This window comes from Odontomachus brunneus, unplaced genomic scaffold (genome assembly GCF_010583005.1).
Source record: "Odontomachus brunneus isolate Ranch 3 - 2012 unplaced genomic scaffold, Obru_v1 Obru_scaffold_058, whole genome shotgun sequence".
Taxonomy (NCBI): domain Eukaryota; kingdom Metazoa; phylum Arthropoda; class Insecta; order Hymenoptera; family Formicidae; genus Odontomachus; species Odontomachus brunneus.
Genome location: NW_022639508.1, coordinates 1,051,856 through 1,067,877, shown reverse-complemented (window position 1 = coordinate 1,067,877; position 16,022 = coordinate 1,051,856). Strand labels below are relative to the sequence as shown.

General features: G+C 44.0%; 2 protein-coding genes and 1 non-coding gene across 11 annotated transcripts in view; 2 read left to right on the top strand and 1 right to left on the bottom strand.

Annotated features, from left to right (window-relative positions):
* LOC116845862 (sin3 histone deacetylase corepressor complex component SDS3) overlaps positions 1 to 15,335 on the bottom strand; it is a 22,333-nt gene extending 6,998 nt beyond the window's left edge. For all 4 annotated transcript variants that reach the window (XR_004378352.1, XR_004378351.1, XM_032819043.1 and 1 more), the window contains exon 1: positions 15,180 to 15,335. Coding sequence is in view for 2 of the 4 variants with exons in the window: in XM_032819043.1 (XP_032674934.1) it covers positions 15,180 to 15,299 (120 nt within the window). In the remaining 2 variants the exon portion in view is untranslated. The remainder of the gene's footprint in view (positions 1 to 15,179) is intronic.
* Positions 271 to 364, top strand: Trnay-gua. The gene is made up of 2 exons: positions 271 to 307; positions 329 to 364. It is a non-coding gene; the product is annotated as a tRNA-Tyr (tRNA).
* Positions 2,975 to 16,022, top strand: part of LOC116845859 (ATP-binding cassette sub-family A member 5-like) — a 37,701-nt gene continuing 24,653 nt past the window's right edge. Inside the window, exons 1-3 of one of the 6 annotated variants that reach the window (XM_032819029.1) lie at positions 8,182 to 8,731; positions 9,355 to 9,403; positions 13,361 to 13,546. In XM_032819029.1, the coding sequence (XP_032674920.1) occupies positions 13,417 to 13,546 (130 nt within the window). In that variant the 5' untranslated portion in view covers positions 8,182 to 8,731; positions 9,355 to 9,403; positions 13,361 to 13,416. The other 5 variants (XM_032819031.1, XM_032819032.1, XM_032819033.1 and 2 more) reach the window with 5 other exon arrangements.

The window sequence follows — 16,022 nt, the reverse complement described above, 5'->3', positions numbered from 1 at the left end:
ATATATATATATATATATATATATATATATATATATATATATATATATATATATATATACAATATGAAATATGATTATTGAATTATATATAAATCGAATTATATTTAGTGAAAATCAGCGGAATAACAAGATCACTGATAAATCAGTTCTCTTGTCTTCGAAAATCTTTTTATAAAAAAAGAGACTTGTATTTTACACGTTTTAATTTATGAACAAATGTATTACGTGACTGACCACACGACTTGTTCGTTTGTGAAAGGAAATTGCGAACCTTCGATAGCTCAGTTGGTAGAGCGGTGGACTGTAGTAGGTGTGTTCAGATGCAGATATCCATAGGTCGCTGGTTCAAATCCGGCTCGAAGGAATCTTTTTTATGTTTCTTTTTTTTTAAGTTTTTCAGCTGTTTTCAGTTTTTCAGCTGTTTTCAGTTTTTCAGTTCCGTGATTATTATAAATCGCGCCTTCTAACAAACGCAATTTCTCCGTTAAAATGATAATCTTTTTACTAAGTGGACGTTAATTAATAAGCATCAATAATGATTGCAGATTACTAATTAATAATTTCTGTAACAATTCAGTTTTTTCCACGAATTGTGCGTGGGACGGCTGTGCGCACACGTGTGTATATAACGCAGACATAAAATAACATTAATAATTTAAATAAAAGAGAAAAATGAAATATAAAATTCTTGATTTAATCAATGATCTGTCTAAAATTAAATATGACATCCGCTTGTTTTTTCTTTTCCTGAGTTAGAATTTCTCATATTTATCGAATAGGCTTCTTGCTTGTTTATCACTGTGTTCTGTCACAGCGAAACGTCAGGTCGAATTTTATTCCATGATGACGAAAATTGCGCGCGAAGTACTTTTTTCCCCTTGAGGTAAACAGACGGACAGAGGGAGACTAAAAATAGAGTCTCCCATTCATCACTCACACGCGCGGTGTTGCGTGAAGGATTATTTTATGGTGTGCCATATGTGTTATTGACTCTACGCTTCCTGTTAAAAAGTCGGAAGACCCTCGATTCGAGAATATCATGTTAATAGCCGAGACCGCGTGATAAATCATAAAAATGTATTTTAAAACGCGACAGAATTAAAAAAATACACCAACCGACAGGTGTTTTGGGAATATTTCATAGATTTATTAGAATGTTCGAACTATTAAAATATTTTCAGAATAAGAAACAAAAAAAAAATATGACGGGAGTAATTTTTCAAGTATTACCATGTAAAAATATTGAAAGAAAACTATATAAAATATACAAACATATTATACAACTCAATTTATACTCTGAGAGAAAAATAAGAAATTTTGGACTAATAAATAAAAAAAAATTAAATTAATTAAATAAAAGGTTTATTAATTCGGGGTTAATAACATATCTACTTATATTAACATATAAAATATTTTCCAAATAAGAAAGTATAAATTTTCTTATGCGGAAAAAAGATTCGTTGGATTAAGCAAATTTCTGGTAAAATATGAATCAAAAGCAGAGATTTCAGTTAAAATTATCATAATTCTGTTTAAGTTAACAAGAATTTAGATCTATATATGTTAATATGTTATTAATACTTACCGAATAAATATTCTAGATTTTTCTAGATTCTAAATATTCTAGATATTTTTATGTTAGCTTACGAGATATTGATTTTCTCTCGATCGCATTATCAAGAGTTCGTCTTATCGCGCTCGATTTCAGTCATTCTACGCGAGAGCAGACGCGGGAGCAGATATAATTATCTGAAAGTTGGCGAATACTTCGATCGAACATGGCATGTGGTATCTCGTTATTATTAATAAAAGAAGCATCGCGTTAAAAATCCGGCCAACTTACGCAATATTAAAGAGGAGATTCATGGAAGAGAAATAGCCTTCGGTTCATTTTCGGATATCAGAACATCGTTAGCAGACTCGTCGGACCATCAACAAGACGGAGGAGGATATCTGGGCATCATCTGGTCTCGTCACTCAGTCGTCGCGTGTCACGGCATTGATCCTACGTCATTCTCTCGCGATGCTTATCCATTTATATCTATTTCGGGGATCAGAATTCTGCGAGGGCGCGCCACCGCCTTTTTCGTCTAATCAGAGCGAAGTGAATTAACCCGACACGAGACCGCGCCTAAATGTTGCTCGCTCACGGGGGTGTCTCGGATATATCGACGAGCTGCTCTTAAAAATCCTTTCCTCCACGTGAGTTTGACCTAGTCTCGGGTAGAGCGTCGAGCGAAGATTAGAAAGTCGATACAAGGTGTTCGCGCTGCTCGATGTGCATCTCTCGCACGTATCGTTCTCTCTCGCTGCTCTCCCGATACCATTCGCGCAGGACGCACCGTTTCGCTACAATCTGTTTCTTAGCTGAATGACTCTTGAACGTAAAACCGTATAATTTCCCATCTGTTTTGGCTTATCACGTCACCCAAAGATTAACTGAAGAGAAGATTCTTCCTCCGCAAAGAGACGAAACTTCGTGAGAAACGAGTCCTCCTTTTCTTCCACCCTTCCTCTCCTTACCGCAACCCTCCTACTGTCGAAGGGGTAATAAAATTATCCCGGAGTAAAATTAACAGCCCGCTCGTTTGGCACATCGCTACGTCGTTGTAGCGGGATTATATTTATCGGTGCTTATATATAGCGTCGTTAAAATTTCTCTCGATCCGCTTATTAAAGCGAGCTTAATGGCTCTTCACGCTCGTCTAGCGTCTCCTAGCCGTGGTGATCGCGGAGGACTAGTCCTGGTCACGTCAGAGATAATCTCGATCCTCATAATTGGAGGATACACTGCGTGCGTCTTGACAATGCAGCAATGACCCTGCATAGGACATCGCGTCTGCGTTGACGAGCATCAGCAGCAGCAGCAGCAGCAGCAGCAGCAGCCCGATACGAAAGGGTGGCAACACGTGCTGCCACCCTCCGCCTGACGTCCGACTTGGGGGTGGCGTGGGGGATGGAAACGCGTCAACGATACGTCGCAGCGAGGTTTGCCTGCGAGGCGATAGCGCTGTAACCAGTGACGTACTTGGCGAAGAAGCGGAGATCTCATCGCGTACAGGGGATCAATTAGGGTAATCGTGTGAACACAATGCGGCTAAAAACGCGACGCGCCTTTCAGCACGAGAGCACGCGTGTACCTGACCATGATCGTTGCAGCGCGACAAGCGTATATCTGGCAGACACGTCTCGGGTACTATTAAACACTGATTACATCATAGACATCGTGTGTCGGCGTAAAACAGCTGCGTGCTTAATTGCCGCTGCTAGACTGACGTCGCAGCTGCATGACGGGCGAATAAAGAGTACGGTCGAACGAGTCGGATGTCCGCCTTATCCAGTGGTCGTTCGTGAAAGTTTTTATTTGCCAAGTCTCAAGGGGTGGACTCTCGAGATCATCCTTGGAAATTCTTCCTCCTCGAGGGCGAGGAACATCTCTTACATGCGTGTGACTTAACGGGTCGCGTTCGTTCGTCGGGCTGGTTTGCCGAACGATTAAGAACAACATACGCATATATCTCGCTTGCACGGTATGAGTATTCGATTATCGATACCTCGATAGTATCGCGAGAGAGGTACACGGACCAAGTGCATCCGGGCGCAAGCGTCGCCACGGCGAAGCGCGCGTGTGAGCGCGCAGCCGCGGCGCGCTACCGCGCGATGCGCCTGTGCGAGCCAAGGACGGCGGTGACAGAGGGCGAGGACGAGGACGCGGACGTGGCCGACGGGAAAAGGGGGGAGACGAGGGAAGGCGCGACGTCGACGTCGAAGCCGAAGTCACGGCGGCCGGTGCAGCTGCGGGGGCGGTGTAGTTGGAAGGGGCTCGGGGGTGTTGGAGGGCCGTGAACGCGTCCGCGGCGTCCGGCGATCTCTCGCGCAGTCTGGTGCCGCCGGTCACGACAGACTTACGTGCCGTTTCTGTCGTTCAGTCGACGAGACCGTGCGAGCGCAGTCGCGAGACGCAGGGGCGGCGAGAGGTCGCGAGAGAGAAATCGCCAGGTCGTGTGTCAGCGGAAGCAATTCGCGACTGAGGAGTTGCGACTCAGCGAAGTCTCCGCGCGCGGAAAAAGGGAGAAAGAGCGAGCTCGAAAGGGAGGGAGAGATAGAGAGAAAAGGAGAGGAAGGTCGAGTGGAATCGAGCGGATTCGCGTGAAACCGCGACACCTCTTCGCTACTTCGTTACCCCGCTCGTCTGCTCGAGCAAGTGACAGCCACAGGGAGCCATCGGTCGTCCCGGTGCGGGTGTGACGGCAAGTGGAAGCGACCCCGGGTCACGGGCAGGGCGATAACGACGTCCGATGCCACCGTGGCGCGCGAACCGCGCTGGTGAACCGCGCTGGTGAACTCCGCGGTGGCAGGATCGCGAAGATGAGCGACGCGGCTCGATCGGCGCGCAGGGTGGGAAGGTAAGGACATCATCGGCGGGACGCACGCTTCGCGAGAAGGATAGGACTCGAGAGATGTGACGCGACCGTGTGCCAGCGATCGCGCACCTCGTCGTCGACCGCCGACGACCAACCGCCCCCGGTCTTTACAACGTAATGGCGTTGATTGGGGATCGATCGGTGTCGGGGTGTCGGACGACGCTGCTGCAGCTGGCCCCCCGAACGCTCGTCGAGGAGGGTGCAGGTCGGAGCCGTTCGACGTGGACTGCTGTCCAGGCCGGTGGCGGATCGATTTTCGCGAGGGGCGAGAGCGGAGGGCGGGGAGCTCGACGGGCGAGAGCGGAAACGGGGGCAGGGGCGCACCGTGTGCGTGGGCACACGGGGGTGCATGTATATGTGTGTGTGTGTGTGTGTATGTGTGTGTGCATGTGTGCGACTATGTATGTGTGCATGAGTGTATACGCGAGTGCGGGGGTGACTTCATCGGGAATAGGGCGAGCTTGGAGAGTAGCTCGCGAGTACGGCCGGGGAAGACGTTTAACTGCAGGTAAACCGCCGAGTGTCGAGATAGGCTGAGAGAACGAGGGCATGACGTTGCGATCTGCCTCACTGGCTGCCGGAACTCGCTCTTCCGGTACCGGCGACCGGTGACTTCCGCCGTGAACCCTAATCCGCCCGATCTCTCGTCCGCTAGGGGCGAAATCCGACATCCGTCATTCGAGGATAGGCGCCTACGGCGGTTAACCGCATAAGGCGCCGCCGCGTCGACGTCTTCGACGAGGAACTCTTCTGAGCCTCCTTCTCAGACTTGATAACGTGCATCTCGCTATAAGGCAGGTGGTTATAACTCCGCGTTACGAGCGCCTCGTCGACCACTCGCGATTCACTCAACGAATCGCGACACTTGTACCGTGCTGTTGCCAAAACGCACAGAGGCGAGGAAATTGAAGTCGAGGACTCATAACCGTCTGACTATTAGCTGTAGTAGCAGCCATTTGGTACTGGTACTCGAGCATATCGATATGAATTATCGCTCGGGAACTCGATAGTTGCCGCAGCCGGCGAGTCGCTAACATCACGCCGCGATATCATCGCGATTTTCTCACGGTTGATTTTCTAGGTGACTCTAAGTTCTCTAGAAGTTGTCTCGAGCCTCGTTGGGGAGTAGTTAGAACGGCTTGTCCGCGATTTGCCTGTCATAAGCACGACCTGACGACTGTTCTCCACTGAAGTCGCTGCGAATGACGGTCGAGGTAGTAGCGGAATGGGTGCGCTCGCCGCGTATACGGAATGTACTGTGTATGCGCTTTTCGTGTCTGTGTCGCAAAAGTTAAGAAATCGGAGGTATGACATCAGGTCGCGTAAAGAGAGAGAGAAAAAGGGAAGATTCATTCTATGTGGCGCGCGGACGTTCACCGGATGCCGAATAACGCGTAGAGTGAGTTTCGAGCGAGAAGTCGGAGAGTTGCATTTCTTCGAAATAAACGAAGCATATTTTATCGAAAGACGGGAACGATAGATAAATGAGGAATTATGTAAAATTACACACTCAAAAAAGTGGTCTTGCTGCGAAAATAATCTCGATACGGGAAATTAGCTAATGGACAAATGCAAACATGTCGCATATATTTTATTTCACCCATCTAAATTTGTTTGCAGGTATCGCGAAAATTCTGCTGCTGTAAATTCTCTAGGTGCACCACAGACAATTCTCTAGTAGATACCAACCGTAGCGATAAAATTCCAGCTGGATCAACAAAGCGATTTTTTAGTGTTTTATATTTAATCAATACAGAGACAGAATTTCTATCTGAACTACTTGTGAAATTTTGCGAGAAAATCTCTCTGTATCATTTATTCAGATTGAAGCCAATCACACTTGTCAAAATCGACTGTGACGAACAAACAAGATTAGCGATGAGAGACAAACGAATGAATAATTCTCATATTCACTCAAATTTGCTTATAGATATTGCTACAAGAATGTCGTTGCTGTAAAATATTTATGTACTACAGACAGTTTTCAAACACAGACATCAAACACAACGATATATTTTAACTGTAACATTTAGAATTCCAGATAAACCAGCAAAGTAATTTTGCAAGTGCGGTAACAACGTTATTTTCGTCTCAGATAAGGAAGCTATCGTGGTTTTAGCATTTTTAGTTTTCATAACTTAACGTCAAACAACATCACATTGTCATTGACTCGCTTATCAGTCGCGATGCTTAAATATATAGTAAAATTTATACTATTCGAAAGTTCATTATTATGAGAGTTTATTTAGATTGAGTGTTGGAGTTACTTGTTACTGATAAGGGCGAGATAGAGACATGAAAGTTACTTTTGTTTCATTTTCTTGCGAAAAAATATCTTTCGCGACTTACCTAGAAGAACTCTTTCTCTTGCGAATTTTTCATCGATTCCTTTCGCGTTCTTCGATCGTTATCCTCGTCACTGGCTTTGCGTCATCGTTGATTCAACGATCGTTGAAATTTGCGTCAAGCGCGCGTGTTACTTTGTACAAAGTGTCCAAGTCCGCCCATCCCCCGACGAATCAATTTTGAAAGTAGGTCGGGTTTTAAAAGCTCACCCTTTTTTTCGCGCGCGCGAAATTAGGCGAGCTTTATTATTACTATTATTAACGACCATAAACTCAAGGATTCTCTGTTTTGTCATCTCCTAATCGTTCCTGCGAAAATTTTCATTGATCACCGCGAGACCGAGAGGGAGGGTTCGATTAACCCGTTGGTAGTAAAAATCGCGGCAGCGCGCTCGGTTAATTCGATCACCCGCAAGTCAAGCGTCGAACGGTCGAGTTCAAGGAAACGACTGACACAAGAATATCTTCCGTCGAATTGTCATGTATCTCTGCCGTGGCACGTGGCGTGTACTGGGAATGAATAATCATCGAAACTCGCGGAAACGAAGCCGGCAACACGTCGGTTGCGTTCGCGGGCAGAAATAGTCACCGCGTCGCGTCAAAATGACGTGACTTCTCCGGCCTAATCGCAAGTCCGTCTAATATAACTGTCACGGCTCGCACTTGATCCCTCAGGGATATCCTTTTTTCCAGGTCCTCTGGTTAAAGGATATTGAAGATGGAGCAAATGGTCCGAGCTATCGAGGCTGGGAAATGCGCTGTGAAAATGTTAATCGTCGTCACATTACGAGTGTTTCGCGACCGTGCGATACGCCTCGACGTTTTCCATGGCAAAGATTTCAATTTTATTTCAATTCCAACAAGTTCTAACTCGAATGTTTAATTCCGAATTTAAACATCAAATTTTATTACATTAAAAGCGCGTTGCACACACACGAAGCGACGCTGTGCAGCGCGTTTTGAAATGAAAGCCGTCTTCTTTTTCCTTTTCCTGCCTTTCACGTCCTTCGTTCCCTTTCTCGCCGCCTTCTTATTTCCCGCCACTTATCGAGAGGCGTCGCGTCTACCACTTGGAGCCTAACGAACCGTGCGATCCCGAGGTCGGAAAAATCGATCGCGCATCGGTATATCGCATCCGACGTATTTGGGTACGTACGAAACTCACCGTCCTTTCTCCCACGCCTCTGACCCTTTTCCACCCTCTGATCCTCCTCGGTCGATAGACCCCGACTCGTGGTTGCTCTGTCCTTCGCGCACCACCTTTCCTTTTCTCTGACTACCTCTCGCCCGTGAAATACGCCACCGTCACACTAGAGCAGATGATAAGTTATCCAGCGTCTCGCGTTTTTCAATGTCGGTTTTCATGAAGAGCGAGTTTTCATGAAGAGACGACAAGTGGATCGATCGCGGAGTCGTTCCAGAAATATTCCCAAATGCAATACCAATGTTGCTCGATAACTATCGGATTATAAAGGAAAATTGGCTCCGTTGGAGTTCCATGCGAAATGATTTCAATTGCCTCGAATCGATGGGTTAGTTTTTCGATTTAAAGTGAATGCCAGGTTCTTCCGAATCGACCCGCTTCTCTCGGCAAATGTCGATTGGACATCGTATCGACCGGCTCGACACCTCCTCTACGGATTGATTCCCGAGATTCCTTAATTCCTCTCCAACTATTTGGATTGGCTGCTTTGCTATTCGAGAGACCATCCGCCGAACGAACCGTTTCGGAGAAGTTCGATATCACGACCGTGTGTCCTACGAAATGTCGATAAGCGCGCGAGAGTCTTCGACAGTGTGCCACGGAGGCACTGGCAGAGTGAAGGTGATGGTAGATAATGGGTGATGTAAGTGCTGGACGAACGGGGTCTTTCGAGTAGGGCAGGACAGGACGAGCGGAGGCGAATCGAAACTCGCCACGTTGTTCTCCAACTTGGACGGCCGAGCTGGAAAACGGATTTGGTGAGTTTCCCTTCGAGTCACTCGAATCAGGTCGCACGCTTGCCAGCAAAGTGTACGATAACCATCCGTCATACTTGTGAATTTTTGCACCGCATCCACGTAGACTCAGCGCTTGGCGCACGAATCTCAAGATTTTATCCAGGGTAAACCTGAGTAAACCTCTGGCGCATTTAATATTACCGAAACTATAAGAGCTGGAGGAAAATTTGCCGAGCAATGATTGCACAGTAGAGAGTGCACTTTATATGACAATACTTGTATAGGTGGAAGCTTAAAGGATACACGAAGATCAATTTCATTTTTCTTTAAATGAAATCATGTGTTTTCCTTGGCAAAAATAAATTCTGATAAAAAATCGTTCTGCGTATAAAGATGCCAAAGTGAAATAATTGAAAAATAAATACTCTCCGAGATATTGAGTACTTTATGTCGTGATGTATTAGTCGAAAAATTCCAGAATGATTTCCAACTCTCCACCGTGCAATCTTTATTTAATAATTTCTTTTCCAACTCACAACTTTGTATTAGTTTACCCTGTATAGAGTAAGTAAAGTCGGAAGACAAATTAAATGTAAAATTTGCAAAGTATGGCGCGATAAAAAGTAAGGGTTGGTTCGTTGCAGCATGCTGCCAGTCGGTTTCTCATGCGCTGTACGGGCGAGGACAGTAAAGGTAAAGTTTCCCACGGCCAAATAAACCGAAATAGATTGAAAGTAAACAGAGCCTTAATTAAATATATCAGATACAAAAAGATATTTCAAGTAATCGCATCTAAAGATAGATTAAGTACAGGATTTACAAATTATGCACGAAAAAAGGAATTTGATTGAATTAACCAAATATCTGGTAAAGTATGAATGAAACAGAAATTTCAGAAGTTACCAGAATTTTTTTTTAATTAACAACACTTTTAGTTAACTTTGAAATCTTGTTTGGTCAACCAGAATTTTATTAACTTGAACACAAAATTCTGGTAACGTCAGCCGGAATTCTGGTTTGTTTATATTTCACATCTAATTAATCCAGCCAAATTTCTTTTTACATGTGCTAATGAAATATTAAAATAAATCCCGACGAAATGTCTCCGTGACAACATCAAAAGATTGTCCCGATTACGATGAAATCTTGATTATTATTATCATAATTAGATAATTTACATATCGCCGTTTATATATATCCGATACACATATTTAAGAAATAATCGAACGCTGCGTCGTCCTTGCGCGATATTAAACCAACAGCAACAACTGTCACGGCTCTTGATCTCATTTAATGTTCCGTGAAAATGAGTCTCGCGGGGATCGTATTTAGTCTTAATTAGGGAGCGGGATGACATTTGCATTCGTGAAATTCTAGTGTGTCGGAACACTTGGGATTATCCACTTATCCTACGTTATCATTATACTTTCATTATCGTAAAAACCGTTCACATTATATATTATTCAATTAACGACACTTTAATCGCGCGAATGAGAATACTCGAGATATTTCGATTGGAGAAGTCACAATCACTTATCTCTCGCTTTTTCGATCAAGCGAGATTCTGCAAATTGTCGCTACACAATGGAGCAATAGAGTTTACTATACATCGTCGCTACATTTCAACTATATTCACCTTCTTTGATCTATCTTCTTTAAGATGGTTGTCTCGTAAAAGGAATTTCTTAGGATTTCGTTATAACCCAGAGACTACATATCAATTGAGAGATTATTTCATCGCTTACGTAATTACAAAGAGATTGGCTTTTCAAATTTTGAGATGTTTGTAACGAAGGGTGAACCTTTGATTGATGTGGAGTCTTTGATTGATAAAATATGAGTATGATATATTTCCAAATATGTTGGATTCCTCCTTTCCGTCGTGTGACTAAACGGTTCGACGTATTGCCACGACGCAATTATCTTGAAAAATAAAGAGGAAGCATCGTGTCCTTGTCACGCAGTAGATACAGGTCGCTGAAACTACGAATGATCTTTCATTCTTCACGTCGCTGGCGATTTCACTTGAAAATCCCCAAGAAATTCGCGAGATACATACGGCGTGGCAAAGTGACGTTAGGCGAGGTAGAAAATTTCAGAGCGAAGATCGCGGAGTCCTCTCTCGCTAAATAAACATTCGGTAATGAAGTAATTAGATGCGCGAGCCAGCTTCTTTAAATACTGACGTAAGGGAAATCGGGAGACTCAAGGAGGCGCAATTAAACGATTCATATCTCGAGGTCACGCGCGACTAAGTGAGTACCACTGTTTCTGCTGATATTTCTTTCGATCTGTCGAGAATGCGAGAGCCCGTTGTCTAGACAAATCGCCGAACACGGCACTCTCCAGGTGGCACGGGCTAAAGGGAGAGGTAGGGAGGGAGAGGGAAAAGACGGACAAGAAAAGGGATGCATTAAATGTCAAAGCATTTGATGTCAAAGGTGGCAAAGTAGAAAGACGAGGGATCAGGTACATAATAATCGAAGTAGAAGGTGCTCGATAGAAGTAGAAGAGCTCGGAAAGGATTAAAGCAGCCATGAGATCAAAGGGAGCAGATCTGTCGCTGGCAGAAAGCTCGCGGAATGCAATCGATCGCGGCGACAATTGTAGAATTCTCTTCAGTCGTCCTCGCCTCCCTGTTTCACTCACTCACTCACTCACTCACTCACTCACTCACTCACTCACTCACTCACTCACTCACTCACTCACTCACTCACTCACTCACTCACTTACTCACTCACTCACTTATTCATTCACTTACTCACTCACTTACTCACTTACTCACTCACTCACTCACTCACTCTCTCTCTCTCTTTCTTTCTATCTCTCTCCTGTTGCCCCGTTGCTTTATAGAACGAACTTTACGCTCGAAATTACGCGGAGAGTCACGATGAATGGAATATATGCGCCGCTCCTCCACGAAGCGTCGTCGGTCTCACGCTTAGAGCACTCATACGCGTCCTATTGATGTCATTCGGGGGTGAAAAGTTCTGGAGAAAATGAAGTCGAAGTGGAAGGAAGACTCCGCGCGAGCGCGCGAACCTACCTCGAACGGAGTGTCTACATTTCGCGCACGTGCTGTCAATTTTGTTGGGAGAACGGGACCAGATCCGGATCTAAGAGAGAGCGGAGACATTTGTATCGCGTAAGGTGCCTCGACGAAGCATCCGTTCGATAAAGTACAATCGCGCAAAAATACGCGTGATTACATACAGTAATTTATCTCCAAGGGGATGCAAATGCATCTCGCGTGTCGTTCACGTCGCATAAAATAGAAGACAGGATTAGGAGAACAGGGGAAGGGAGCAAGGGGGGGGGGAGAGATAATTAAACCTCACGCGTTTAATCCGATACCGTGAGGCGATAATGTCGAGTATTCGCGTGCGCGATTGAATATTTAATTAAATTAGGTTTAATTCGCGCAATTTTTCTCTCTCGACTTATCTCTCGATCGCTTTTCTTCTTTTACCTTAACGAGTCTACCTTGATCAATCTAACTAGTTCTGCTCGACTATTTCTACGTTTCTCAAGTTTTCGCGCGAGGATTTCAGCCGCTGCCACTGTCGGCAAGTAACGTGCTCGAACTCCAGGATGTCGCCGCGCGCGTATGTGCACGTACACCCTCCCTTTGCGCTCGCGATCGCAGTGGCGACATCCTGTCTGCCCGGCCGTTCCTCACGTCGGCAACCCTCGTGTCGTAGGGTGACGACCCTGTGTGTTTGCCCGCTCTCTGCGTCTTTCTCCCTTGCACTCCGGATTTATTATTTATCATACACCGCGGCGAGAGAAAGTACATGCCCAACAACGAATGTGCAACGACAGGGGCGCGTGTTTCGTTAAAAGGGAAAACAGCGAGCGCGATGTATCGCGGGGAATTCTTTCGTTTCGCCAGCTTTACTCTACGTACTCTAACGATAATCCTCTAAAAAGGGTTCACCAATCAACGCGATATATAATGCAAAACTACATTTAGAACAATGCTAGATATCAATCGTAGTAATTTAACGATAAGCGAATTATATATAAGTGGCTGATATAAGTTGGAATTGATATATGTTAACAGTATATCTCGCAAGACTTTTGACATCGATGCAGTAAGGAGTAAGAATGTTGCTTCGTACGACGCGGATATATTTCACAATTACCGTAAGAATTTCTGAACACGAACGCGGACGGAATCACTTTATTGTGTTATCGATCTTCCATATTTAGAACGGCAACGTGCGCAACGAATTAAGAATCTCTATGTAATAAATACAAGGACCTCCTTTTCTCTCTTTCTCTCTCCACATAATAAATCTCTATTAGGAAATAAATGTTAGACTCGAAGAAACGAATGAGATCGATGGAATCGATTTCACCGGAGTGAAACACAATTGGATAGTTGTCATTCGCCGCGGTAGCTCTTCAGTTTCGCAATGAAAGCCGCGCTTTTGGAAATTTGCCGAACGAGAAATATTATTCATTGCCTATTTACAGAGATCGGCCTCGTGAAAGAATACGCAAGTTTTACGCGCGGGTTGTTCCCTTGCTTCGGCTCGAATAGCGAAGCGCGAGCTCTCTATTTTTATTCGTATTTTTATCTCTCGACCGCCCCCGCGAAATTCAGGAACTGCGCGCAATAATCGGGCCATTTTGTTCGCTCCGCAGGTGAAACAGCGACTCGCAACTAAGTGATGATTTTCTTGCGGACGTGATCCAGGCGAATGGGACAACGTGGGAAAATCGAGTGGGAGAATCAGACTGCGGAAGGTTTATTCCCTTGGACCTCGTTTAGGCACGTCCCTAAATCACGTTCATCGACCGGAGGGAAGTTTGACCTGGTTGCGGTCGGAGGTGGGTTTCTCTATCTCTCTTTCTCTCTATCTCTCTTCATGTGTAATTTACATATATTAAATTGCACTTTTAAATTAGGCCCTCGTTCGCGAACAGCTACAAGTGCATCGCGCGATTTAATACGACGGAAAATCCACGTGGTGAAACCCGCGAGAAATTCGGTTTGTATCGCTCATCTTCTCGACATACTGTTTGTGTTTCGTCCGTCTAAAGCCGCGTTTTGGCGACGACTCGGAAATCTCTAAATCTCTCTTTCTCTCTCTCTCTCTCTCTCTTTCTCTCTACCTATCAAGTCCCGGACGTGCCAAGCTGTATTCAAATACGAACCAAATTCGCCAAGATTCGCTAAAATCAGAATGCAATTTGGCAAGTTTCGTGAAAAGGAAGATTGGCGAGGATTTTCTTCTCGGACAAACGTACACGACATGATGCGGAGTATTCAAAAAGCGTCCTCAATGTTTCGGATTTCCTTTGATTCCATTTTGCACTTCAGTTTATTATTTCTCTGTCGAGGACTGATATCTGATAATCGTGCCTTCCAAAATTTTGGTTCTGCATTAACTCTGCAAGTTCTATCGAACTTGAAAGACCAATGGAGAGTCTCGAGACATAACATCATACAGGCTATTGTATTACTCTAATATGACATATATTTTCTAACTGCCATGCACCTACCATATTGAAAACTCAAAGAAACACTTATTCCAGAATTGTATATTTGATTATCTCAATATTCTATTTGCATTCACTCGGCCTTTAATTTCAATAAATGATGTGTTGATTAATTTTGTTTCGCGAATGGGACATGTGTGCTAAGCAAACATTAAATAATTAATATGGGTAAATAAAATAACGTGTTTTACATTTTCGTAACTTCTCTTCCTTTTTTTATCAGTGTTGAAAATTTCCATAGAGTTTAGAGATTCAAAAAGGATGAAGCGGAAGGGATCGTAAGGGTAAAATTAACAGCTGTATGTCCAATAACGTTGTGCACCAACGAAAATATAAGTTGGTATTCATTGCAACAACAAGGCTAAACCAACGTAAGAAGAAAGCGTCGACAGATGTCAACAGGATAAGCCTGACGTCCCAAAGAGCATTATTAGACGTATAAATCAACTATGCTTGCGAAACCTACACTAAATTCTAAAGCCGGTATATTCATGGATGTAAATTAATTACAATCTTGGGTTGAGAGCATAATTAATTACAAATTCATGGCCATTACTCAGCTGTTTCGATCAATATTCCTTGTATGAAATAAGTACGCAGGCAAACACAATAGCCTTAACATTCAGTATAATTAGGTTGCCGGTACTTTCTAACCGCGTACGCGTATCTATATATCGTGTTGATATATTCTTCCCACTTTATTGAATCATCAATAAGTAATAAATCAATATTGCGGAAATTTTATTTCTCAATTGCATAACATGTGTTAAGGCTTGCATCGGTCTGTGCACACAGATTGACGAATAACTGGAAAAAGCTTCACGTACATAAAGCTATAATTACTTACTGAATGATCCGTGAATACTGATCTAAATTTCGGCATTAAGATATTTCGTTGCTTTCGAGAAGTTCGCAAAGTGTTACGTAAAACACTTTACGTATTGAATACGATTTGACATACTTGGAAATATACGTTGTATCCTTGTCCACTTCCCGGCGTCCTGTGTCCTTCCTCCTGGTATCTCGATTTAGCATCTTGTTCCTGACTGCTACGTCGCCCGTATTCCGGATACTCCCTCATGGTACTGACACTGGCACTGACATTGGTATTGAGACTGAGACTGACACTGACAATCTGGCACTGATTACTCGCGTACGAAACGATTCAACCGGAGAAATGTTTGCGAATTAACGCGATACAACGACGAAATCCCGATGAAATATTTCAAGAGTCAACAAATAATTTTTGTTTGTCACATCACCCCGACTGATAACGGCGATACACATGTTCCGCGTTGCGGTATCCGCGTCATGACTCAAGACGTAATGGCCCGGTCACGAGAAAGTACAACAGTTCCCCCAGATGACCCAACAGATGATCGGTAAGAAAGGCAAGGTCACTTCTCGCTAATTGCTAATCATTATCGTCCGTCAGTCAACACGCACACATAATCTCAACGACCGACCGATCATAAATATCAACACTTAACACAAAATATCCCGAAAGTTCCACCTTGAATTCGCCAACGCGTCTTCTTTTCGCCTTTGTTCGAACGATTACTGTAAACGCATTGAATGCAAATTTAAATCTTTATTGTTGTGTGTATGCGTGTGTGTGCATAACATTATCACTGCACACACACTTATTATCTTTACCCTTGCTGATCTTTCCTCTTCTTTCTTTTTGAACTTCCGAGTCTTATCGACACTTTCAATGCCAATAAGAAATGATAAACGGAATACGAAAAAGAAGGAAGTCTGATGTGTTATTCATCTCTTATTTACTAATATCAATTAATTAATA